Genomic DNA, 22,695 nt, shown 5'->3' with positions numbered 1-22,695 from the left:
CGGTGAAAGCAACTCATGATTTTTGCGTTGTACATTGTAAGTACTGCAGTTGGTAATCACACTGACTCCAACCTGCCGATTCCCCAAGAATTGCCAATATCGGCAAAGTGTGTGTGTTCATTCAGCCTAACATATTCTCTCTGCTAACTCCTCTGTCTCTGTCTCTGTCTCTCTCGCAACACCCTCCTCCCACACATTTCCATCCGTCTGTGTATGTGTGTCTCTCTCTACATATCTGAATGGTGGTTATGTCTGGCGGGGCTTCGTCTCCGGACAGCTCGGCTCTGGACGTGTTTGTCTCTGGGCGGTATTTATCGGATGGCTGGTAGAAAATGGATTTCAGACATTATTTTGTTTCCATCTTCACTGTTATTCTATGCAGAAGCAATTTGATGAGACAGTATGAATCATAATTTATGCTCCACTGCACGCCTGCCTTCCCTTCCTCTCGCTGCCTTCCCTTCCCCCACCCCCCTCATTTTCCCTCTCTTCTCACTCTCCCACCTCTTTACTCTCCTTCCCTCCTCACTCCCCCTCCCCTCCACTCTCTCTTTCCCCCTCTACCTCACTCCCTCTCCCCAACCCCTCTCTCTCTCCCCACCCCTCTCCCTCTCCCCCATCCCTCTCCCTACCCCCCTCTCAGTATTTCCGTCGGCGAAGCAAGGGGTGGTATTTGCAAGTACAAAATAAAATAGGTGAATCACGGAATCCACGGGTGCTTCTTCCATAACTATTTTGGCGATTGTTGCTGCTGTTGATGCTCATTTTCTTTTGCCTTCTCTCATAAAAGGCCAATTTTGATTGAAAAACAAAATAAAGAGAGAAACACAAAATAAAAATGAGCTCATTGAAATCAACAAAAGGAGAAGTTGATAATAAAATTGAGCATCCAGATATGATCAAAAACCTCCAAGGCAAAAGAGATTCTATTAATTATCACATTCCACCAATAATATTAACCCTGGCTCCATCCGTACCTGCAAGAATATGCCATTTCTGGAATTAAAAGATCAACTCTTAAAGAATGTCGATTTTAATGCCTGTAAAGAAACTGCAGATACCTGTACTCCTTATAAGGGAAACCGTTTCACAGATTTTTAGATTTTGGTGAAGATCCGAATAAAACACCACAATTTTTTAAGTGATTCTTCACCATTTAAGAGATCGGGACAAAAAACGATATCTCAAAAAAGTTTTGGAGCGATTCGGACGAAACTTGGTGGACAGGTTGGATGTGTGACAAGGACGAAATTGGTGTGATTTTGCCGAAGATCTGAATCCGGATACAACAATTTTTTTTAATTTTAAAGTGATTCTTCATCATTGAAAGATGGGGACAAAAAGATATATAGCACGATATTTCAAAAAGTTGTGGACGGATGATGACAAAATAACGTGGATGAGTTAGATGCATGACAAGAACAAGCCAATTTGATTTTGGTTCAGGTATGAATCCAGATCCAACCAATCCGTGGGATACAAAAGGTAAACTGTTCAGCCTGATGGAGGTAATGTATAAATATAAAGTTCATTCTAACCATTCACTGACTGACTCACTGATATTAATGTTTGAGACCTTCCGGGTGACGGAGAAAGCTAAAATTTCACGTGTCGATGGACATCGAAGCAGATACACCAGTGGGGGGGGGGGGGGGGAGGATATACATCATAGAACTGTCGGAAAGCTTCCGTAAATGAAAATGGAAATGAATGAAAACAAGTGAAATCCTTCAATACAGCACGTGTGGTGAAGCAAATGAGTACACTTAACGTTTTTACAGCCATTTTTCCCTGCTGTGCAGGGGTTTGGCTTTTTTTTTCTTGAGGCAATGTTTTTTTATGGCCGGATGCCCTTCCTGACGCCAACCCTGGTCGCCTCTTACGACACACAGGGATATGGTACACCTATTCTAACCGGGGCATACACCGGGACCAGTACACTGGTACTCATTTCGCCAACCAAGGAAGGATGACAGGCTGAGTCAACCCCCTGGTGTGAATTCAGCAGCCAACGGGGCTTGAACTCAGGACCCTGGGATCCCAAGCCGCCACCCGAACCACTAAGCCAACACCAGGACTCAAGCAAATGAGTACACTAATGTTAAAAATATGCAATTTATGATTTTTCAGTTGAAAAACAATTACAAAGCATACTTAATATTTGAAATGTAAAAATCTTGTTATTATTGCGATAAGCACCTTTATATACAACAGAAGGAATGAAATCGTTCAATACAGTGTGGCAGGGGGCCGCAAAAGAATGATAGCATAAGAAGAACTTAGCTTTCGGCGTTCGGCGCGAAATGCGATGGTGGGCGGAAATTACGTCTTTCGTTCATTAGTACATGAGAGGGGAGCGTTTCTTGGTTTTTTTCCGTCAAGCAATAAATTCAATGGTTTTCACATATATAACACATTAGTTTCACAAATTTCCATTGAAATACTCGGGTATTTCCGTCAATTGTCGCCATTTCCGTCTAGGTTACGCACTGCCATCTACCGGATGGCCGTCATTGGCTGTCTTGAGGCACGTGGGGGGGGGAGGGGGGCACCGGAGACGTGGTAGACACCGGGGACATTTCAAAGTCGGTGCAATTGTATACAGCGCACACGCTGTAATAATAAATAAATGAAAAAAAAACAAATGCAGGTGAGTGACAAAAGACAATGGGGAAAAATGGTTCGTTCTTGCTTACAATGTGCAAGCATGCCCTGCGATATACATATACATTTACACATGCATGTGTTTTACTGCATGAACATTGGGTGCGCAGAAGAGCCTGTACACTCATCTCTGAGCTGTCTCGCCCATATTAAAATCTTGGCCCAGCTATAAACTGCCATCCTGGTGTTTCACAGACAAGGTTATTTCTCAATGTGGGTGCCGTCCCTCCCCCTCGGATGAACATGAAACTGGGTGTCCCATCTGCCGGCATTCGTTGTTGGATGTTAAAGATCCCACTGTGTCCTTCAGAAAGGGGAGTTATCACCGGCACCCTGAACAAATTACAAATTCCTACCTAAACTACAGGGGGCACTGCATTAGTTGCGCCCGAAGTAAATGATGCCACTCGCAGCTGCATGCTGCAACACTAAAGAGGAAGACGACTGCTTTATCGCGAAGACAAAGAAAACAATTTTCACTTCTTTAAAGCTCTCAGTGACAACACCACCATAATACACTAAGGCCTACACAGAGATAACCACTCCACCTCTGGAAATTACCTGAAATACTCCAGCACAGACTCCACCACTTCGTCAGCAAGCTGCTTGGGCAGCCGACCAGTAACCCGTCCGATCCTGCAAGACACCACCAGAAGGTTCAAAAAGTTCATTCAATGCAGTTTACCCAAAAAGCATTTCAAGACGCATTCTCGGTCGTCGATCAAAATAGGGCTTACCCTTTGGCAGCTGACCATCGCACATCAGTATCTTTGTCCTTTAACCCGAGAAGAAGCCGTTCTGTGTGTGCAACACAGAAAGAAACAAAGAAGCCCATTTGCATTATCTCTCGCACTCCATGAAGTTGTAAGCAACTTCAAACGATGGGTTTCTTTTTGTTTTATAGCAATCGTCGATTGATCCAAAGCATTTTGCACATGGACATCAATACTGATTGGCTGTTTGATTGTTTACAAATGATTTAGCTCCGAAATAATAGACGGCTGAAAATTTGTACCACCAGCACAAGACTACAAAGCTCTCGTGCAAAATGGCCAAAGATATCTAAAACGAGGAGTGGGAAAATAATAAACATACCAATGACCTCCTCCACATCCTCAGGAACTTCCTCATAGTCCTCCTCCTGTGGTTCCGGGTAGGTGGCACCAACCACAAGCTCTTTGCTTGTACTACGGAGATTATCCAGCAGACAGCGGCTCCCACGTTGGTACCTGTGTGAAGAATTACAGGAACGGACACAGATCATGTCCGCCACACGCAGCAGTGGAAATAGATGGTAATGGTGGCAAAGTGCATTCTGGGTACATTCATAGAGTGGAAGCAATTAAATAATGACCAGGATTCCTCTGCCTTCAATCAATGCGTCTCCATTTTATATGCTTACACTATCCTTTACCACAAAAATATTTACATCTGCAGCGCACAATGTCACAAGACAGCATCCCAGCTAAATTACAGAAGTTCTTGCCCTAACCACAGGAGGAACCGCACCAGTGGGACAGCCGCACTTTGAGCAGTGATGCAAAGAGCAGGCAGGTGTTGTACACAATTGAAAGAAGGCAACAAGGGAAAAACTGCAGCAAGATTGGTGGCTTTGGAATTTGAAACTTCAAACCTGCTAAAGGCATTTCACATCACAACAATTCATAATACATCAGACAGCCAATTTTAAAATGTTTGGACATAATGGTATATATTATTGCAAGAGAACAAAAAAACACAAGAAAATAACGAACAAACAAACTGATATTCTTAACCACCACCAAAGGTGGACAGAGGTTGTGTTTTCAGCCAGGTCTGTCTGTGAGAAGGATACAGCAAAAAGTTGTGGACAGATTGGGACGAAATTTGGTGGGCAGGTTGGGAGTGTACCAAGGGCGAATTGATTCGATTTTGGTGAAGATCCAGATCCAAATTTTTGAATGATTCTTCACCATTGAGAGATCGGAACAAAAACAATATACTGCATCGCGTGGTATCTCAAAAAGCTGTGGACAGGTTCAGGCGAAACTTGTTGGAGAAGTTGGGTAGGTGCATAAGAACAAACAGATTCGATTTTGGAGGTGGTGCTGAGGTGTCGCCACCAGACGGCGTCTCTTCGGGTTAACTTGAGGCGGTCCAAGGGTGGGTTCCTGGAATAACCTATCCCTAATAGAGGATCACTTATCTGCTATCAACTGAGCTCCAGCATTTGAACATCGGTATTGTAGCACTCTGAGGTTCGGAGATCGAACAGTAGTGAAATCACTGTGGGTGGTTACACTTTCTACTGTTCTGGTCGCTTTGATGGTTACCATACCCAAGGAGTTACTGCAGCTGTGTCCAATCTGCTGACTTCCATGATAATTAAGGTAACACCAGTCAACGAGCATATGAGACTGAGGATTTGTCACTCCTTGGGTGTCATTTCCCTGGCATGTTACATGCTCCGACTGAGGTGAGTGATCTCACTGTGAATGAGGCGTTCTATGCCACGATCAAGTCTGTGGTTAACGAGTCCCTCGGGAGAGATACTCTCATCTTGGGGGACTTCAACGTATCGACTTGCACTGATAGGGATGGTTATGAGACGTGTGTTGGTCCCCATGGGTCTGGAACTGTGAAACAGAATAGCACTAAGTTTCTTGACATTGCAAGAAGTCGTGGACTTCGGGTGGCTCATTCATGGTTTCAGCACCCACAGCTCATCACTGGACTTGCTATTCCACCACAGGTGGTGTGGAAAAGGAGATTGACCATGTGCTCGTCGATGGTTGCTGAACGACGATTCAGAATGGCAGGGATCCTCAGAATTGCAGTGCTCGGTTCCTCAATACCGACAACAGGCTTGTTGTAGCAACTCTAAAGTTGCAGCATAAATCCAGGAGAATGGTCCCATCCCAGCCCAATGATGAGAGGGTAGCTGAAGAGTTTGTGAACAGGCCGAGTGGAGATTTGGGGGTGGGGGGGGGAGTCTGGGTGTTTGAGGGAATCCTGAAGAGTTGTGGAATGCCTTCAAGCCTACCATCCTTGATGTTGCTGTTGGATGTCTTGGAACCCACGGTCAGGCGAAGAAGAACTTTGTCTCCCAAGGGACACTGGATACCATTGACCAGTCACAGGGCCAGACATAATGGCAGAGCTGAGTTATTTCGTGAGTTGAGGCGTAAAATTCGACGAGCACCGAGGACGGGCAAGAAGGCCTATGCGCAAGAAGCCTGTTAAGGGTGACAGCATCACCTGTGCTTCTTTGTCCTGCTTACAGAGGAATTTGTGCGTTGCGTTCCTCCAAGCTCGTCCCTCAGTGTTCTGCAGTAAGAGTTGGAGGGGGGTGGGCTATTGACAGAGTGGTACGAAGTGAAGGCCCGCTGGGATGGTTATTTGAGCAGCTGTACCAGGCTGACCCACCAGCTGTTGAGTTGGACGTCACGGGTGTAACTATTCCTATTGCTGACCCTCAAATCAACTGTGAACCAACTTTGTTTGTGGAAACAGGCTGCGGTGAAGCGGTTGAAATGGCATAAAGCTCCTGGGATATGTAGCATCCATGATGAACTTCTCAAGGCTGGTGGAAATTGTACTCATGTCATTGCATGCAGTTCTGTGATCATTTTGGAATACAGGCATCATCCCAACTGACTGGAGAAGGGCCTTGTTGTTTCTCTCTGGAAAGGGAAGGGTGATCGGCAGGACTGCAACAGCTACCGAGAGGAGAGGGCAAAGTCGGGCTGCTCTCAGTGCAGGGCAAAGTCTTTGCTCGGATATTTCTTGATGGGGTTCGCCACCATCTGCTTGAGAACCAGTGCCCAGAGCAGTTAAGCTTTACACCAAAGAGGTTAACAATTGACTGCATCCTTGCTCTTCGGGTCCGCACTGAACGCAGACGAGAGTTTCAGCAAGGGCTGCTTGCAGTCGACATTATTTCTGCAAAGCGGTTGATTCAGTGAATCAGGATGCCCTCTGGGGGATTCTCAGTCTTCGTGGGGTGCCACCAAAAGTGATCAATCTGATTTTTGAACTACAATCTGGTATTGAGAATGCTACGTGTGGTGGCTCTACCTCCGACTTATTTCCAGTTGGTACTGGAGTTCGTCAGGGGGTGTGTCCTGGCCCCCTCACTTTTCAGCACTTGTTTGGACTGGATTGTGGGGAGGATGTCAGAGATCAAGCTGCGATGCAGCGTTTGGGAATGTCAAGATATCTGACCTTGATTTCGCAGATGATGTATTCATGTTTGTGGAGATGCTGGATGTCCTTTTGTGGGCCATCGTGGTGCTGAATGAGGAGTCGGAGCCGCTGGGATTATGTGTTTCTTGGGTCAAAACTAAGATCCAGGCTTTCAATGACATCTGGGATGCTGCTCTCCTGTCTGTGCCTGTTTGTGGTGAGGATGTTGAGGTCACAGAAAGATTCACTTACCTTGGCAGTGATATTCATGTCTCTGCTGGCTGTGAGCCAGAGTTCAACAGATGCCTGGGTCAGGCCTGGGAAGTCATTGATTCACTGGATCATTGGGTGTGACGCTGTCAGTACCCATGCAGGACAATGCAAGTCTGAGTCTGTAAATCCTTGGTGCTTCCAGTTTTGCTCTTCGGATGTGAGACTTGCTAGCAGGTCTCTTCAGAGAATCCTTGGCTATCGCTGGTCGGACTTTGTGTCCAACGAGTGGTGGCTGAGAGAGAGTCAAATGAGATTTGTTACCTGCATCGTTAGTGAGCGTCAGCTGTGGCTGTATGCACATTTGGCTCATTTTCCTGATGCTGATCCTGCTCACCGATCGAGCCTCGTGAGTGGAGGACGCTAACGGGACAACCATGTTCCTCATGGTTGCAGCAGTTTGAGCGGCATCTCAAGGATACGGGGATGGTCCCGGCATCTGCCTGGGCGGTTGCCAGACGGAGGGAGGCCCCTAGAGGACCGGCGGAAAGTGGACGCAGCGATGTGCTGCTCCAGCGCATGCTCAAATACCTGACCTGACCTGTATTTGTTTCATGTGCATATCTTTACCTATTTCAGAGTAAAAGAAGACAAGCTATTACTTTTCAACATGCCCTCATATAAAACACCTCGTGAGGCTAGCGTACAACCAAAACGGAACGAGTCAAAACACTCTGATAACTGTACCAATGTCCAATTGATTCAATTACTGATAAAGTTCCCTTCGTGTAAGAAAGGTTATTTGCCCAGAGGAAAGATATGCCCGCACTTGCGAAAAATCTTTTTTAATAAGCATCCAATGACATGAAAAACGATTTCACATGCACACACACACACACACACACACACACACACACACACACACACACACACACACACACACACACACACACACACACACGCACGCACACACACACACACACACACACACACACACACTGTATGCTTGGGCCCGGGGCTCCACACTGCAAATATAAATCAAAATATCATAATCCACACACACCATTCACGAAAACATGAACAATCAGTATTTTGTAATCTGAAAAACTTCTCCCTTTGGGTTGCTGATGGCAATCGCTTCACAAAAGAAAGAAAATACAGGGAACCCCCCTCCTCAACCCCCCCACCACCATCTCCCCCACACACAAAACAAAAACCCGATAAAACAAAACTGACAATCGTACAAGTTAACTAGAACGGCACTTGGTAGACCGCATACCTCTGCCAGGCTGAATAGTTTACATTTTGTATTCCACCGATAGGCCGGATCTGCATCCATATCTCAACCAAAATCGAAATCAGCTTGTTCTTGTCGCCTAGCAAACTCATCCACCATGTTTAGCCTGAATCCATCCATAACTTTTTGAGATATCATGTGATATAACGTTTTTGGCCCCATCTTTCAATGGTGAAGAATAAGATTTAAAATTAATAAATTAATTAATAAATTAATTAAATCTCATGTCCGATCCGGATCTTCACCAAAATCGAAACTGCTCGTCCTTGACAGACACCCAACCTGTCCACCACGTCCGAATCAGTCCATAACTTTTGAGATATCATGCTATATATATCATTTTTGGCCCTATCGCTCAATGAATGGTGAAGATTCACTTTAAAAAAATTCTCGTATATTGATTCAGACCAAAATCTAATTAATTTGTCATTTTCACACACCCAACCTGGCCACAAAATTTCATCCGAATCTGTCTATAACTTTTTCAGATATCCTGCTCACAAAAACAGACAAACAATAAAAATGTCATGCATTGCAGGGTACTTGCAAAATCTAAATAAACAACAGTTGCAATGGAAAGAGCAATTTGGTAATGTCGAAAATTTGACCTATCGGGTGTTCTACATGATAGAATGTTGTGCATAACATGTTTGGTTGATGCATTTTTTTTATTGAAGGCTAATGAGTGTTTTACACGTTTCAGCTGGCCTAGATCTTTGACAATTTTGACCAAATTTTCCTCGCATGTACTACACACAAGTACAAAGAAGCTGAGAGCGAGAGAGAGAGAAGAATTTGATATCTTCAAAAAGAAGAGGTTGATATTTATTTATTTTTTATATACACTGTCTAGGCTCGTGTGAGAGCGAGCATACAGAACATATAACAAGGGTTGACAAGAGGGGGGAAGAAGGAAGGAAAATACAGTGTGGAACAGAGACATGAGGAGGTCTGTGGAAGGGAGAGGGATGGGGCGGGGTACACTGGGTAAACAAGATGGACACTACAGGGACTTCCAGGTCCTTACATGACAGGGACTTTCAGGAAGGAAAGCAGGGAATTTGAAGGAGGTGGTTTTGGGGTGGATTAGTGGAGGGGTAGAAAAGATTGAGGTTTTGGATGGGGGAAGATAAGAGATGGTAGTGAACAGCTGTTTTGAAGACCTGGAGGGAAGAGTTGGATTGAAGAGTGTGGGAGTTTGTTCCAAAGGTGGGATAAAAAGAGGAATTCTCATTTTGGCAATTAATAAATTCACAAAAGGCCCATTTGAATATAATCGGGTGAAATTGGTGTCATGGAAACCAGTGATGTGTCAAAAAAAAGGATAAATCCATCGTTCTGATTTTTAGCTCACCTGGAACATAGTTCCAGGTGAGCGAAAAACAATATGCTTCAAGGTTTTGATTGGTGAATCAAGTCAGTAACCCAATATGCAATTTCTGCTCAAACAAGCAGAATACCCACTTCCAGGTTGCTGGAGATTGCAAACTACTTGATGAAAAAAAAGTCTGTATTATTGTAAGAAGACTCAATAGACGTTTGTGTGGTGTGCATCTAAAGGTGTCGAATGGATCTAAGGTATAAAGGGTCTAAGTGGTCCAAAGCATGCATCATGGTTTATAAGGGGTGTAAGGATCTAAAGGGTATTTTCCAATAGTAGTTCGGGTCAAAAGGTCTAAGGGTTCAAGCAGTCTCAGGGTCAAGGGGTCTAAGGGTCAAAGGATCTAAGGGGTCTAAAATATCGAAAGGGTCTTAAGATTGTTATGGATCTAAAGACTCTAAAGGGGTCAAAACATTCATTCATTCAAAAAAAAAAATGGTCGGGGTGTTTTAGGGGTCTTAGGATTTTAAAGGGGTCAAATGGGGTCGTGGAATTTTTTTTAAATAAAGTCTTGGAAAGTGAGAGGATGCCGGAGGAGTGGAGATTAAGTGTGCTGGTTCCGATTTTCAAGAATAAGGGTGATGTGCAGAGCTGTGGAAATTACAGAGGGATAAAGTTGTTAAGCCACACCATGAAGTTGTGGGAAAGAGTAGTGGAAGCTCAGTTGAGAGGAGAGGTGATGATCTGTGAGCAGCAATATGGGTTTATGCCAGGAAAGAGCACCACTGATGCGATGTTTGCTTTGAGAATGTTGATGGAGAAGTATAGGGAAGGCCAGAAAGAGTTACATTGTGTGTTTGTGGATTTAGAGAAAGCTTATGATAGGGTGCCAAGAGAGGAGTTGTGGTATTGTATGAGGAAGTCGGGAGTGTTGGAGAAGTATGTGAGGATCGTGCAGGATATGTATGAGGACAGTGTGACAGCGGTGAGGTGTGCGGTAGGAATGACGGACCGGTTTAAGGTTAAAGTGGGATTGCACCAAGGATCGACTCTGAGCCCTTTCCTGTTTGCAATGGTGATTGACAGGTTTACGGACGAGATCAGACTGGAGTCACCATGGACCATGATGTTCGCGGATGACATCATGATCTGTAGGGAGAGTAGGGAGCAGGCTGAATCGAGCCTTGAGAGGTGGAGGTACGCACTGGAGAGAAGGGGAATGTTAGTCAGTAGGAGTAAGACGGGGTACATGTGCGTAAATGAGAGGGAGGGTGGTGGTATGGTGCAGTTGCAAGGAGTTGAGGTGGGGAAGGTGGATTGGTTTAAATACTTGGGATCAACTGTCCAAAGTAACGGAGAGTGTGGGAGAGAAGTGAAAAAGAGAGTGCAGGCAGGATGGAGTGGGTGGAGAAGAGTTGCAGGAGTGATTTGTGACAGAAGGGTAGCTGCAAGAGTGAAGGGGAAAGTATACAAGACGGTAGTGAGACCAGCTATGTTGTATGGTTTGGAGGCGGTGGCACTAACAAAAAGACAGGAATCAGAGCTGGAGGTGGCAGAGTTAAAGATGCTGCGATTCTCGTTGGGAGTGACGAGGATGGATAGGATAAGAAATGAGTGTATTAGAGGGACAGCGCAGGTAGGACGGTTTGGAAACAAAGTGAGAGAGGCGAGATTGAGATGGTTTGGACATGTGCACAGGAGGGAAACGGAGTATATCGGGAGAAGGATGTTGAAGATGGAGCCGCCAGGCAGGAGGAGAAGAGGAAGGCCAAAGAAGAGGTTCATGGATGCGGTGAGGGCGGACATGCGGGTGGTTGGAGTGTCAATGGAAGATGTGGAGGATAGAGCGAAATGGAGACAGTTGGTCCGCTGTGGCGACCCCTAACGGGAGCAAGCCGAAAGAGGAAGAAGAAGAAGAAATGGGGTCGTGGAATTTTAAAGGGGTCAACACCAGGCATATTCTCGCCTGGTCTCTCGCCCAATGCAGCTCTGCAGCACATCCATGCATGCCTTGCAACACTCAACATGACACTCAAACATGACACATAACATTACAAACCACCATTGCGAATCACATCCACAAGGAAAATCATCTGGTAGCACAGGCCAGCACAAGACTGCAACTCAAGTCAAATCAAGCACATCATAGCGCAGTGCAGGCAGCAGCGCCAGCAGATGGGTGGGCCTCCAGCAGCAAAGTTGAAGCCCCACCCGAGTGTCAGTGCTACGGCAGCAGCTGGGCTTGGCCAATGGGGATCGCATACAAGAGTGGACCAGCAAGGAGGCAGTGCCAACGAAGCTCAAGATGCAGTCGGAGAACAGCTTGGAGCTGGTCGGTCCTCAAAGCACGCCTCTATCAGGATCCATATAAGCCGATAAATCGAAGGGCTCCGAACTTGCCAGGTCTGTGGAGTTGGTGAGAAAAAACTGAACTTCCGGGGGCGAACAGAGCTGATGATTGTGGTGCAGCGCAGAGCTGGCCAGCGAACCATGCATTTAAGTTTCCCTCGACGTGCCAACTAACACACTGATTAACACTTTCTGTCTGGCTTAAGCTACTTCTAATGTGTTAACTTGGAACGCATGAGAGTACTCAACAATTCAGTCCTTGTTCCTTCTTAGGACTGAGTTACTGACTTGCATGTCACACTTTCCTGTGAAGCACTGCAGGAATTAATCTGCATCTCTCTCTACACTGTGCACCACATTCTCTATCTTTCTCCCCCTCCCCATTTTTACGTTTGGACCAATGTAAGCCCCACTGGCTCACGAGCTTGTGACCCCAGAACCCGTAACAATACATATCCTAAATGGTGGAATTAAAACAGCAGCAATATCTTGATAATTTTACGAATCCAATCGACCTGAGCATATTGTTGGTGTTTTGAGGGTGAAACAGGCCAAAGAGAGTTCCCAATCTCCTGTCCAACATTGGGATGGCAGGATAGCTCAAAAGGTACCATCTGAGCCTGGGTTTGATTCTGGAAGAAAGCATAAACTTTCGCCGTGGAGCATCTAATGTGCGCGAGTCATTCAGAAATCCTTCAACGAATGAACGTTCTTCAGAGGAACGTTAACCCAGCCATCCCATCTCCCAGAATTTACTGGTGCACATCAAAGATCATACTTTGTCTTTTAAAAACAGCTCACTTGCCGGTACCATGGTAAAATTCTAAATTCCTGCCCGACCTGTCCATATACAGGCAGTCCTCTGGTTACGTAAGGTCGACTTACGTAAACTCAACTTTATGTAAGTGCCCATAAAAATAAATAATCCAATAAATCATCAATTATTTACGTCTTTACATTGCTTTGCGGATGGCCCAGTTTGGTACTGCTTGTTGTCGCATGTGCAGAGGGTCAAGACGGACCCCATGCACACCTTACACTCGTTGACTCTGGCTCCCAAGTCCTAACTGAAACTGGGACCCTGCGTGCTTACTCCTCTCTTGCTCCTTGCTAACTTGGCACCAGCGTTTCCCCATGGCGCAGATGTTTAAACGACGCATGTGGTCATCATTGGTTAGATATATATCAGTATGCAGTCCTAATGAGGGCAAATAAGCCTGAAATCTGGATAGGTGGCTCCGTTTGATGTTTAACCGATGTTGACCATGTAATCAAAAGGAAAACCTTTGTCTGTTTGACAGTCGCCGGGCTGAGGCCTCCGGATTGGAGGTGACGCTTTGGTGTCGGAGTTTTTGTCCACTGGAAATTGAGGGAGTACTCGTCACACTCCACATATTTCGATTTACCTGCCGATTTGCATTCTAGTTGAATGGTTTGTACAAGCAGGAACAATCATGTGGGTGGCAGACGGACAATTGTTCTTTGTGGATTATGCAGTTTTTACTGTGTGAGACATAATCCGCGGCGATGCTCACCATAACAGCCAGGAGGTGTAACTGACGCACGCACACGCACACGCACACGCACACACACCTCTTAACTGTCAAGCAAGGGTTTGAATCCCAACCCAGCTAAAAATTGTCATGCTGGTGTTTCACAGGCAGGGTGATTCATCAATAAACGTGTGCCGTTCCTCGGATGGACGTTAGACTGGGCGTACTGTCTGCCGACAGTTTGTGGACGTTAACCATCCCACAGTGTCCTTCTCGAAAAGTAGGCGAGCTTTCACCGACGTCGTGAACAACTTCCAAATTCCTGCTCCAACTATTGCTGGGAAGGCAATGGCAAACCACCAGGCAGAACCCTTGCCAAGAAACTGCTTTGGCAACACCTCTGTAACAGAGTGTGGTACATTCGATTATATACATGGGTCATCGAATCAGCAGAAAAAGTTTATACTGTACCGCCAAGGAGCCAGGTGCGGTTTCAGGAAGCTCAATCCCAGCCATTGAAAAAGCTTGGAGTGGGTCTTACGGAGGGCAATGTTCAGCGATGCTTCAAAGTGAAGATCTTTCAGACGATGCAGGACCGTAGAGGCTGTGTGGCAATCATGAAATCATGAGTCCATCAAACAATGAATTGGAACAATTTGCTTCATGAGACATCATAAGCACCAAACTCATTTGCATATACAAATAGATAGATAATTACTAACCATAAGGTAACACATCTTCTCTCTTTCCATGCTTAAATATCAATGCCTAAAAAGAAAAAAGAAGAAGAAGAAGAAGAAGGCACAGGGAGACACAAAACACTCAAATGTGCATAGACAAGCAGCAGTTTATCTTTTACAACACAGAGAAAGTGCATTCTTCAAACTGCAGACTTCATTCTCCAAAAACAATGTGATGCACGATGCAAGTTAAAAATAACAAAAAGAACAATTATTTAAAAAATATTTGGTTGTTTTACTGTAGAATACAAGATGCTAGTGAGGACTATGAAAGGCACGAAGGCCTAAACCATTTGCATTGGCTAAACAAGTCATTTTCTACTCTTATGGAGATCTACAGGAACCACATTTGTACAAGAGTAAATGTCACCATCTGAGTGACGTCTCTCAGACTAAAGCGATACACAATGCAACTTGAGGGCAGCATTGGAATATTCAAGCTATTTTTATTGTGCACCAGCGAATGATACACAATCTAAAATCGAAATAAGGATAAACAACGTGCTGGCAAAACACTTTGCGCAACCTCCGTCTGGATGCCAAACCCAAAACACACAGGGTGGAGATTTTTGGAGACAGATACAATGTGTGCAAATACGCAAGAACTTTTATCCCTCAACATAAATTGTCCTTCCATATCAAAGCACAACCACCATTTTCTCACCTATCTTCCACCCTTTCCATTGAGCTTCATGATGAAAGAGAGAAAGAGAGAAAGAGAGAAAGAGAGAAAGAGAGAAAGAGAGAAAGAGAGAAAGAGAGAAAGAGAGAAAGAGAGAAAGAGAGAAAGAGAGAAAGAGAGAAAGAGAGAAAGAGAGAAAGAGAGAAAGAGAGAAAGAGAGAAAGAAAGAGAGAAAGAGAGAAAGAAAGAGAGAAAGAGAGAAAGAGAGAAAGAGAGAAAGAGAGAAAGAGAGAAAGAGAGAAAGAGAGAAAGAGAGAAAGAGAGAAAGAGAGAAAGAGAGAAGACCGTTTTCACAGCCATTTTTCCCTGCTGTGCAGGGGTTTGGCTTTTTTTTGTGAGGCAATGTTTTATGGCCGGATGCCCTTCTTGACGCCAACCCTGGTCGCCTCTTACGACACACAGGGATATGGTATACCTATTCTAACCGGGGCATACACCGGGACCAGTACACTGGCACTCATTTCGCCGACCTCGGAAGGATGACAGGCTGAGTCAACCCCCTGGTGTTAATTCAGCAGCCAACGGGGCTTGAACTCAGGACACTGGGATCCCAAGCCGCCACCCTAACCACTAAGCCAACACCAGGCTGAAAGAGAGAGAAAGAGAGAGAAAGAGAGAGAAAGAGAGAGAAAGAGAGAGAAAGAGAGAGAAAGAGAGAGAAAGAGAGAGAAAGAGAGAGAAAGAGAGAGAAAGAGAGAGAAAGAGAGAGAAAGAGAGAGAAAGAGAGAGAAAGAGAGAGAAAGAGAGAGAAAGAGAGAGAAAGAGAGAGAAAGAGAGAGAAAGAGAGAGAAAGAGAGAGAAAGAGAGAGAAAGAGAGAGAAAGAGAGAGAAAGAGAGAGAAAGAGAGAGAAAGAGAGAGAAAGAGAGAGAAAGAGAGAGAAAGAGAGAGAAAGAGAGAGAAAGAGAGAGAAAGAGAGAGAAAGAGAGAGAAAGAGAGAGAAAGAGAGAGAAAGAGAGAGAAAGAGAGAGAAAGAGAGAGAAAGAGAGAGAAAAGAGAGAGAAAGAGAGAGAAAGAGAGAGAAAGAGAGAGAAAGAGAGAGAAAGAGAGAGAAAGAGAGAGAAAGAGAGAGAAAGAGAGAGAAAGAGAGAGAAAGAGAGAGAAAGAGAGAGAAAGAGAGAGAAAGAGAGAGAAAGAGAGAGAAAGAGAGAGAAAGAGAGAGAAAGAGAGAGAAAGAGAGAGAGAGAGAGAGAGAGAGAGAGAGAGAGAGAGAGAGAGAGAGAGAGAGAGAGAGAGAGAGAGAGAGAGAGAGAGAGAGAGAGAGAGAGATACAGAAAGCTGGAAATCAAAATTGAAAGAAATGGGTATGGAGAGAGATCAAGATATTCAAAGCTAACAACTTTTGGGATGGTGCTCAAAATGGCGTTTTCAAGTTCCATTCTTTGGCACACATTTGCGCACTCAGGTGATGCACGAGTCACATTTCTTGATCCATTGACCAAGATGACGTTTACAAAGGTATTAAGTAATCTGGAAACCAGCGGGACGTTGTTTCACTGGTCTCACCAGAGTGTAGAGAAGATTCTTAGCATGGAACTGGTGCTTGATGGTGAACTCAGAATTGGAGGGCATTTCATGGTGGAGTTGCTCAATGATCCAATCTAGGAATTGAGGTGAGCGCAGCTTTTGGACATCTGGTCGTGTCACAAATCTACAAACATCAGCATTAATTAAGAAGGTAAACAACAATAAAACAACCTTCATCAAGTAAAGTGGCAGTACTTCATTCTTCAACAGTCACAATTATTCACACATTCTTGTGGGGTTGGCATGGGGAACTATTTGGCACAAGGCTTTCATGAACCGGATGGCTAGGCCTGATGTTCGACTAAGGTTAGTTCTTTTACGAGCCTCGACCAAGTGTACAAAAAAATAACAAAACTAAAAAAAAAGGTTTGGGCAGGAATTTGGAATTTGTCCATGACGACGGCGATAGCTCGCCAACTCCACAAAACACATTGTGGGATCTTTTACATCCACTAACTAATGCCGTCAGACGGAACGCTAGTTTAACATTCATTTGAGGAACGACAAACGCATTGATGAATCACCCTTCCTGTGAAACACCGGGATGGCAGTTTACAGCTGGGTCAGGAACCAAACCCAGGCTAGACAGCTTAGTGAGTGTGCGTACCTTGAGGCCACCCTGCCAGCCCATAAAGTGGCAGTACTAAGATATATAAATAAGCAAGAGAAGAAAGGCGGGGTGGGAGGAAACCACAACTTAACATAGCGACAGAAAGGCCCGAGGGCTTGCTTTGGTGTCAGACACACACCTGGTTTCCAAAACAGATTACATTATAAAAACACCAACTTCGTTTTCAAGATTATCTTCATTTGAACAATTCATCACAATGTGACATTTGTCAAAACCCAATTATGATCGTCAACAATAAAACACCAAATATTTTTTTTTTATGAAATCCTGCATAGCAACCCCGATAAAAAAAACAAAATAATCAAGGTTTATATTCAGCCCAACCAGCAGTGTGCGTCTGCACCACATGCTAGGGTACCAAAATAACTCAAACATGCACAAACAAAAGGTGTGGTCAAGGTATTCTTCCATTTTGCAAGCCTGCAGGTGATGGCAGCTCAACAGTCTTCACATTTAGGGACTCTGACACATGTCCCATATGGTAATGTGTTCTACAGTGGAAAAGTCGTTTTTTTTGTGCATCATCCACACGCCGTTAGGCACACAAGTCTGCAGATGCTGCAGTTACAATCCTGGACAGATCGCCACTCCGACGCGTAGGGTGAGGGAGAAGGAATTTGGAATTTGTTCATGATGCCGGAGATAGCTCACCTCCTCTTCGCAAAGCACACAGTGGTATCTTTAACGTCCAGCATCTAACGCTGAGAGAAGAGAAACCCAGTTTAACGTCCATCCGAGGGACGGCACACATTGATGAATCATCCTGTCTGCGAAACACAGGGATGACAGCATGTAGCTGGGTCAGGATTCAAACCCAGGATAGACAGCTGATAGGCAAGTGTGCCCACACCTCGATGAACAATGAAAGTATTACTAGATGCAATATTTATTTCTGATTGGTGTCGATTCAACATTGAAAAGAAATACAAGATTGAGGCTCATGGAAGAATGAGGCAATAAGAATGATGGAAGAATGATACAGAATAAAAAGGCAATGAACCAGGAGGAAGATAACACAAGCAAGGGAATGAACCAACAAAATAAAAAAATAAAAAAAAATTTAAAGAGAAGAAAGGGGAGAGGAAACAGTGATCCCCAGGTAAGAGGGTTGGGTTAGGTAGGGTTAATGGGGGTAGATAATATAATGTGGAGGGACGGGACGTGAGATATAATTTTGCACCACTTGCTGAAATCCTGAGAGGTAAGGTTGTGATTGAACAGCCTCCTGAAGGTTGTTCAACAATCAACAAGAAATATAAAAAATAAAATGAAATAATAACGAGAGCCCATCGACCCACCTACGATATGAGAGCAATAGACCTCGTGCTTTTGCCTCATCACCATAGATTCCAATAATGTTGAGAGCTTTATACATCACAGAATCCAAGAGAGACGGATGTGATGTTGGTGTACCAGTCCAGAGAGGAGAGCAGCACTCCAATGAGCGATGGACAAAGGCTTTGAAGGCTGAGAGTAGTTTGATATTTTTCAAGAAATGACTGAATGACTGACAATGCCAAGTCTACAGTTGGCAATGACGAATAACTTTGCGATATGGTAGGTCAAGACGTGAATTGGCCAACGTTGAGGCTTGGAAGTTCAAGAGGACAAAAGTCTTCCAGTGGCTGAGCATCAACTATAAATGGATTTAATTACCTCCACCATCAGGTCAGGTCAGGTATGGGAGCATGTGCCAGAACAGCGCGTCGCTGCGTCCACTTTCCACCGGTACTGCGGGGGCCTCCGTCTGGTCATCCCCCAGGCAGATGCCAGGCCCATCCCCATCTCCTTGAGATGCCGGTCAACCTGCTGCAACCACGAGGCACGTGGTCGGCCCATTGGCCTCCTCCACTCACGAGACTCCCTCACAGAGAGAATCTGGTGAGCAGGATCAGCGTCAGGAAAACGAGCCACATGTCCATACAGCCGCAACTGACGCTCATGGACCATGCAGGTAACAAATCTCATCCGAGTCTCTCTCAGCAACCGCTCGTTGGACACAAAATCCGACCAGCGATAGCCAAGGATTCTCCAAAGAGACCTGGTGCCAAAGGAATTAAGTCTCCGTCTCAGATCATTGGTCAGAGTCCAAGTCTCGCACCCATAGAGCAAGACTAGAAGCACCAAGGACCTGAACACTCACTCAGACTTTCGTCCTCCCGCATAGGTACTGACAGCGTCACACCCCATGATCCAGTCAATCCATGACTCCCCAGGCCCGACCCAGAAGTCTATTGACTTCTGACTCACAGCCAGCAGAGACATGAATATCACTGCCAAGGTAAGTGAATCTCTCCACGACCTCAACATCCACACCACAAGCAGACACAGACAGGACAGCAGCATCCAAGATGTCATTGAAAGCATGGATCTTAGTTTTGACCCAAGAAACCTGTAATCCCAGCGGCTCAGTCTCCTCATTCAGCACCTCGAGGGCCCCCAAAAGGATATCTAAAGTCTCTGCAAGGATGACTGCATCATCTGCGAAATCAAGGTCTGAGATCTTGACATTCCCAAACGATGCACCGCAGCTTGATCTCTCCGACATACACCCTGGAATCCAGTCCATACAAGTGCTGAAAAGTGTGGGGGCAAGTACACATCCCTGACAAACTCCAGAAACAACTTGAAATAAGTCAGAGATGGCACCACCACATTTCACAGCACTCTCAGTACCAGAGTTGAGTTCAGACATCAAATGGATCAGTTTTGGTGGCACCCCACGAAGACCAAGAATCCTCCAGAGGGCATCCCGATTCACTGAATCGAACGTTTTACAGAGATCAACGTAGGCTGCAAGCAGCCCCTGCCTGGACAGATCGGAGGTGAAGGTGAAGGTGAAGGTGAAGGAGGAGGTGGTGAAGGAGGTTATGGTGAAGGAGGTTATGTTTTCACCCCTTTCTGTCTGTTTGGGTGTAGGATATCTCAAAAAGTTATGGATGGATCCGGATGAAATTTTGTGGACAGGTTCGGAGTGTGACAAGGATAAACTGATAAGACTTTGGTGAAGATCCGGATCCGGATCCTAGAATTTTTTAAGTGATTCTTCAACATTGATAGATAGGGCCAAAAACGATTTCTTGCACAATATCTCAAAAAGGTTGTGGACGGATTCAGATGAAACTTGATGGACACGTTGAGTGTGTGATGAGAAAAATCGATTCAATTTTGATGAAGATCCGGATCCAGATCTGATAATTTTTTTGAGTGATCAGGCTAAACTAATAAAAAGCACGATATCTCAAAAAGTTATGGACGGATTTGGATGAAACTTGGTGGACAGGTTGGGTGTGTGACAAGGAAGAATTGAGTCGATTTTTGGTGAAGATCCAAGTAAGGATCTGGATACGAGAAATATTTAATTTTTAAAGCGATTCTTCACCATTGAGAGATTGCGCCAAAAACGATATCGTACTGTATAGCACAATATTTAAAAAATGTCCTGGGCTCGATATGTTCTCGTGGATCAGGCATTACGTGGTAGAGGGATGCGCTCTCTCGAGTGCCCTTCAAGTTCTCATTGTGTACAGCCTTTTTGACTGCTGGTTGCATCATTGGTTAGGGGCACGGCTATGCCACCTATGCAGTGCCCCCATTACCAGCACACACTGGTGCTCATTTCGCCGATCTCGGAAGGATGACAGGTCAAATCAACCCCCCTGGTGTTAATTCAGCAGCCAACGGGGCTCAAACTCAGGAGCCTGGGATCCAAAGCCACCACCCTAACCGCTTAGCCAACACCAAGCTTGTCCCTTCTCGTTAAAAAAAGTGGATTCATATGATGACAAATGTATAATCAAATCCAGATCAACAGAAAGTGACGCAGCTTTTGTGTATGTGTATGACAAACTAGAATTGTCAGCAAAAAAGGAAGGGTTTCCAGAGTATTGAAGAGGTCGTTTATGTAGACGACGAACAAAAGTGAGCCAAATATAGTGCCTCGAGGCATTCCAGCCTCCACTGGGAGAGAAGAGGAAGAGGAGAGAAGAGGAAGAGGGGAGAAGAGGAAGAGGAGAGAGAAGATTCAGGTGTGTGACACATCGACTACATTTGTGTCAGAGGTCGTAAATCTAGGTGTGAAGTAGGTCTTGTATGCCACAAGCAGCGAGCTTGGCAAGAACACGACAGACTACGTCAAATGCCAAATATATATCAAGGGAGACTTGTAAAAGGAATGAATTTTGTTTTGGAAGTTTACTGCAGTCACGCACACATTACCAAAGATCAACAAAATTGAAGGAAAGGAAATAGACTGAAAATAAAATAAAATGGTGTGGTAGGAATTTGGGGGGAGAGAAGGTGGCTGCGAAACAGCCATTTTCCTACGAGTGAGATAGGGACAACCTTGATTAAAAATAAATATATATATATATATATATATATATATATATATATATATATATATATATATATATATATATATATATATGTCTCTTCATTCCTCAACCTCTCTCTTGGTGATACTGCACTCTGAAAATCCACCAAAGCATGCTTATCTCCGTCCTCTCCACCAACTCCTCTTCCCGTTTTAGTGGTTGGGAAAGCAGCAGTTGCAGGAAAATCCGGGCAGCAAGTGAGCAGAACACCCAATGCAACCGCCACAGAGCATCGCGTTCATAGACAGGCCCAGGGGTGGCATGTGCAAGAGGGTGTGCCGAAAATGTGGTCAGATCAGAGCGAAGTGAGGTGAGGTGAGCAAATGCTGTGCATTCTGCCAGTCTTGCTTCGGGTGAGATTCTTCTTTCTTGAAGCTCAAACAAACGTGCTTTGAGGCAAATGCAAAATAAAAGGGCTTAACAAAGAACATTGTGTACTGTGGTTTCATTACAAAAAAAATAAAGTGACACTGCATGTGTTTGGAATGAAAAATATTCTGTAAATGTATACAGGTTTGAAAGGTGGCTGCTCATCTGATAAAAATATTACAGCACTGGAACAAGATTTACCAAACTGGGAAATACCAAGTGTGTTGCAAAATAATAGCAAATAAGATGGTAAAGAGTGAGAATGATGACATTTACCTTCAAAAGCAGTTTGCATTCACAGAATAATCTTGAGGTTGGCTGCATGATGCAACACAAATTTCCATTAAAATCTTTTTAGGTGACATCATCCAGACCTTTGAAGGAACTTTTGCTACATACATCATCGAGCGGGACCCAATTTCACGGAAAACCTACCGACGTCGAGCAGGAACCAATTTCACGGAAAACCTACCGACGTCGAGCGGGAACCAATTTCACGGAAAACCTACCGACGTCGAGCGGGAACCAATTTCACGGAAAACCTACCGACGTCGAGCGGGAACCAATTTCACGGAAAACCTACCGACATCGAGCGGGACCCAATTTCACGGTATACCTATCGACGTCGAGCGGGACCCAATTTCACGGAAAACCTACCGACGTCGAGCGGGACCCAATTTCACGGAAAACCTACCGACGTCGAGCGGGATCCAATTTCACGGTATACCTACCGACGTCGAGCGGGACCCAATTTCACGGTATACCTATCGACATCGAGCGGGACCCAATTTCACAGTATACCTTCTGGCATCGAGCGAGATCCAATTTCACAGTCTACCTACTGACATTGAGCGGGACCCAATTTCACGGAAAA

The 22,695-nt window shown here is 44.9% G+C and overlaps 1 protein-coding gene across 3 annotated transcripts in view; it reads right to left on the bottom strand.

Moving 5' to 3' along the window:
* The window catches only part of TBCD (tubulin folding cofactor D), a 181,980-nt gene that overhangs the window by 100,967 nt on the left and 58,318 nt on the right, over window positions 1-22,695 (bottom strand). For 2 of the 3 annotated variants that reach the window (XM_085861145.1, XM_085861146.1), the window contains exons 7-12: window positions 16,425-16,569; window positions 14,221-14,266; window positions 13,970-14,102; window positions 3,760-3,893; window positions 3,402-3,462; window positions 3,226-3,300 (exon numbers count right to left, since the gene is read on the bottom strand). In XM_085861145.1, coding sequence (XP_085717271.1) covers window positions 3,226-3,300; window positions 3,402-3,462; window positions 3,760-3,893; window positions 13,970-14,102; window positions 14,221-14,266; window positions 16,425-16,569 — 594 coding nt within the window. The remainder of the gene's footprint in view (window positions 1-3,225; window positions 3,301-3,401; window positions 3,463-3,759; window positions 3,894-13,969; window positions 14,103-14,220; window positions 14,267-16,424; window positions 16,570-22,695) is intronic. The other variant, XM_085861147.1, reaches the window with a different exon arrangement.

This window comes from Eptatretus burgeri, chromosome 17 (genome assembly GCF_056783735.1).
Source record: "Eptatretus burgeri isolate ZD-2024b chromosome 17, Ebu_testis_v1, whole genome shotgun sequence".
Lineage (NCBI taxonomy): Eukaryota > Metazoa > Chordata > Myxini > Myxiniformes > Myxinidae > Eptatretus > Eptatretus burgeri.
The sequence above is the reverse complement of the archived record's forward strand: the minus strand, read 5'-3'. Positions and strand labels throughout refer to the sequence as shown.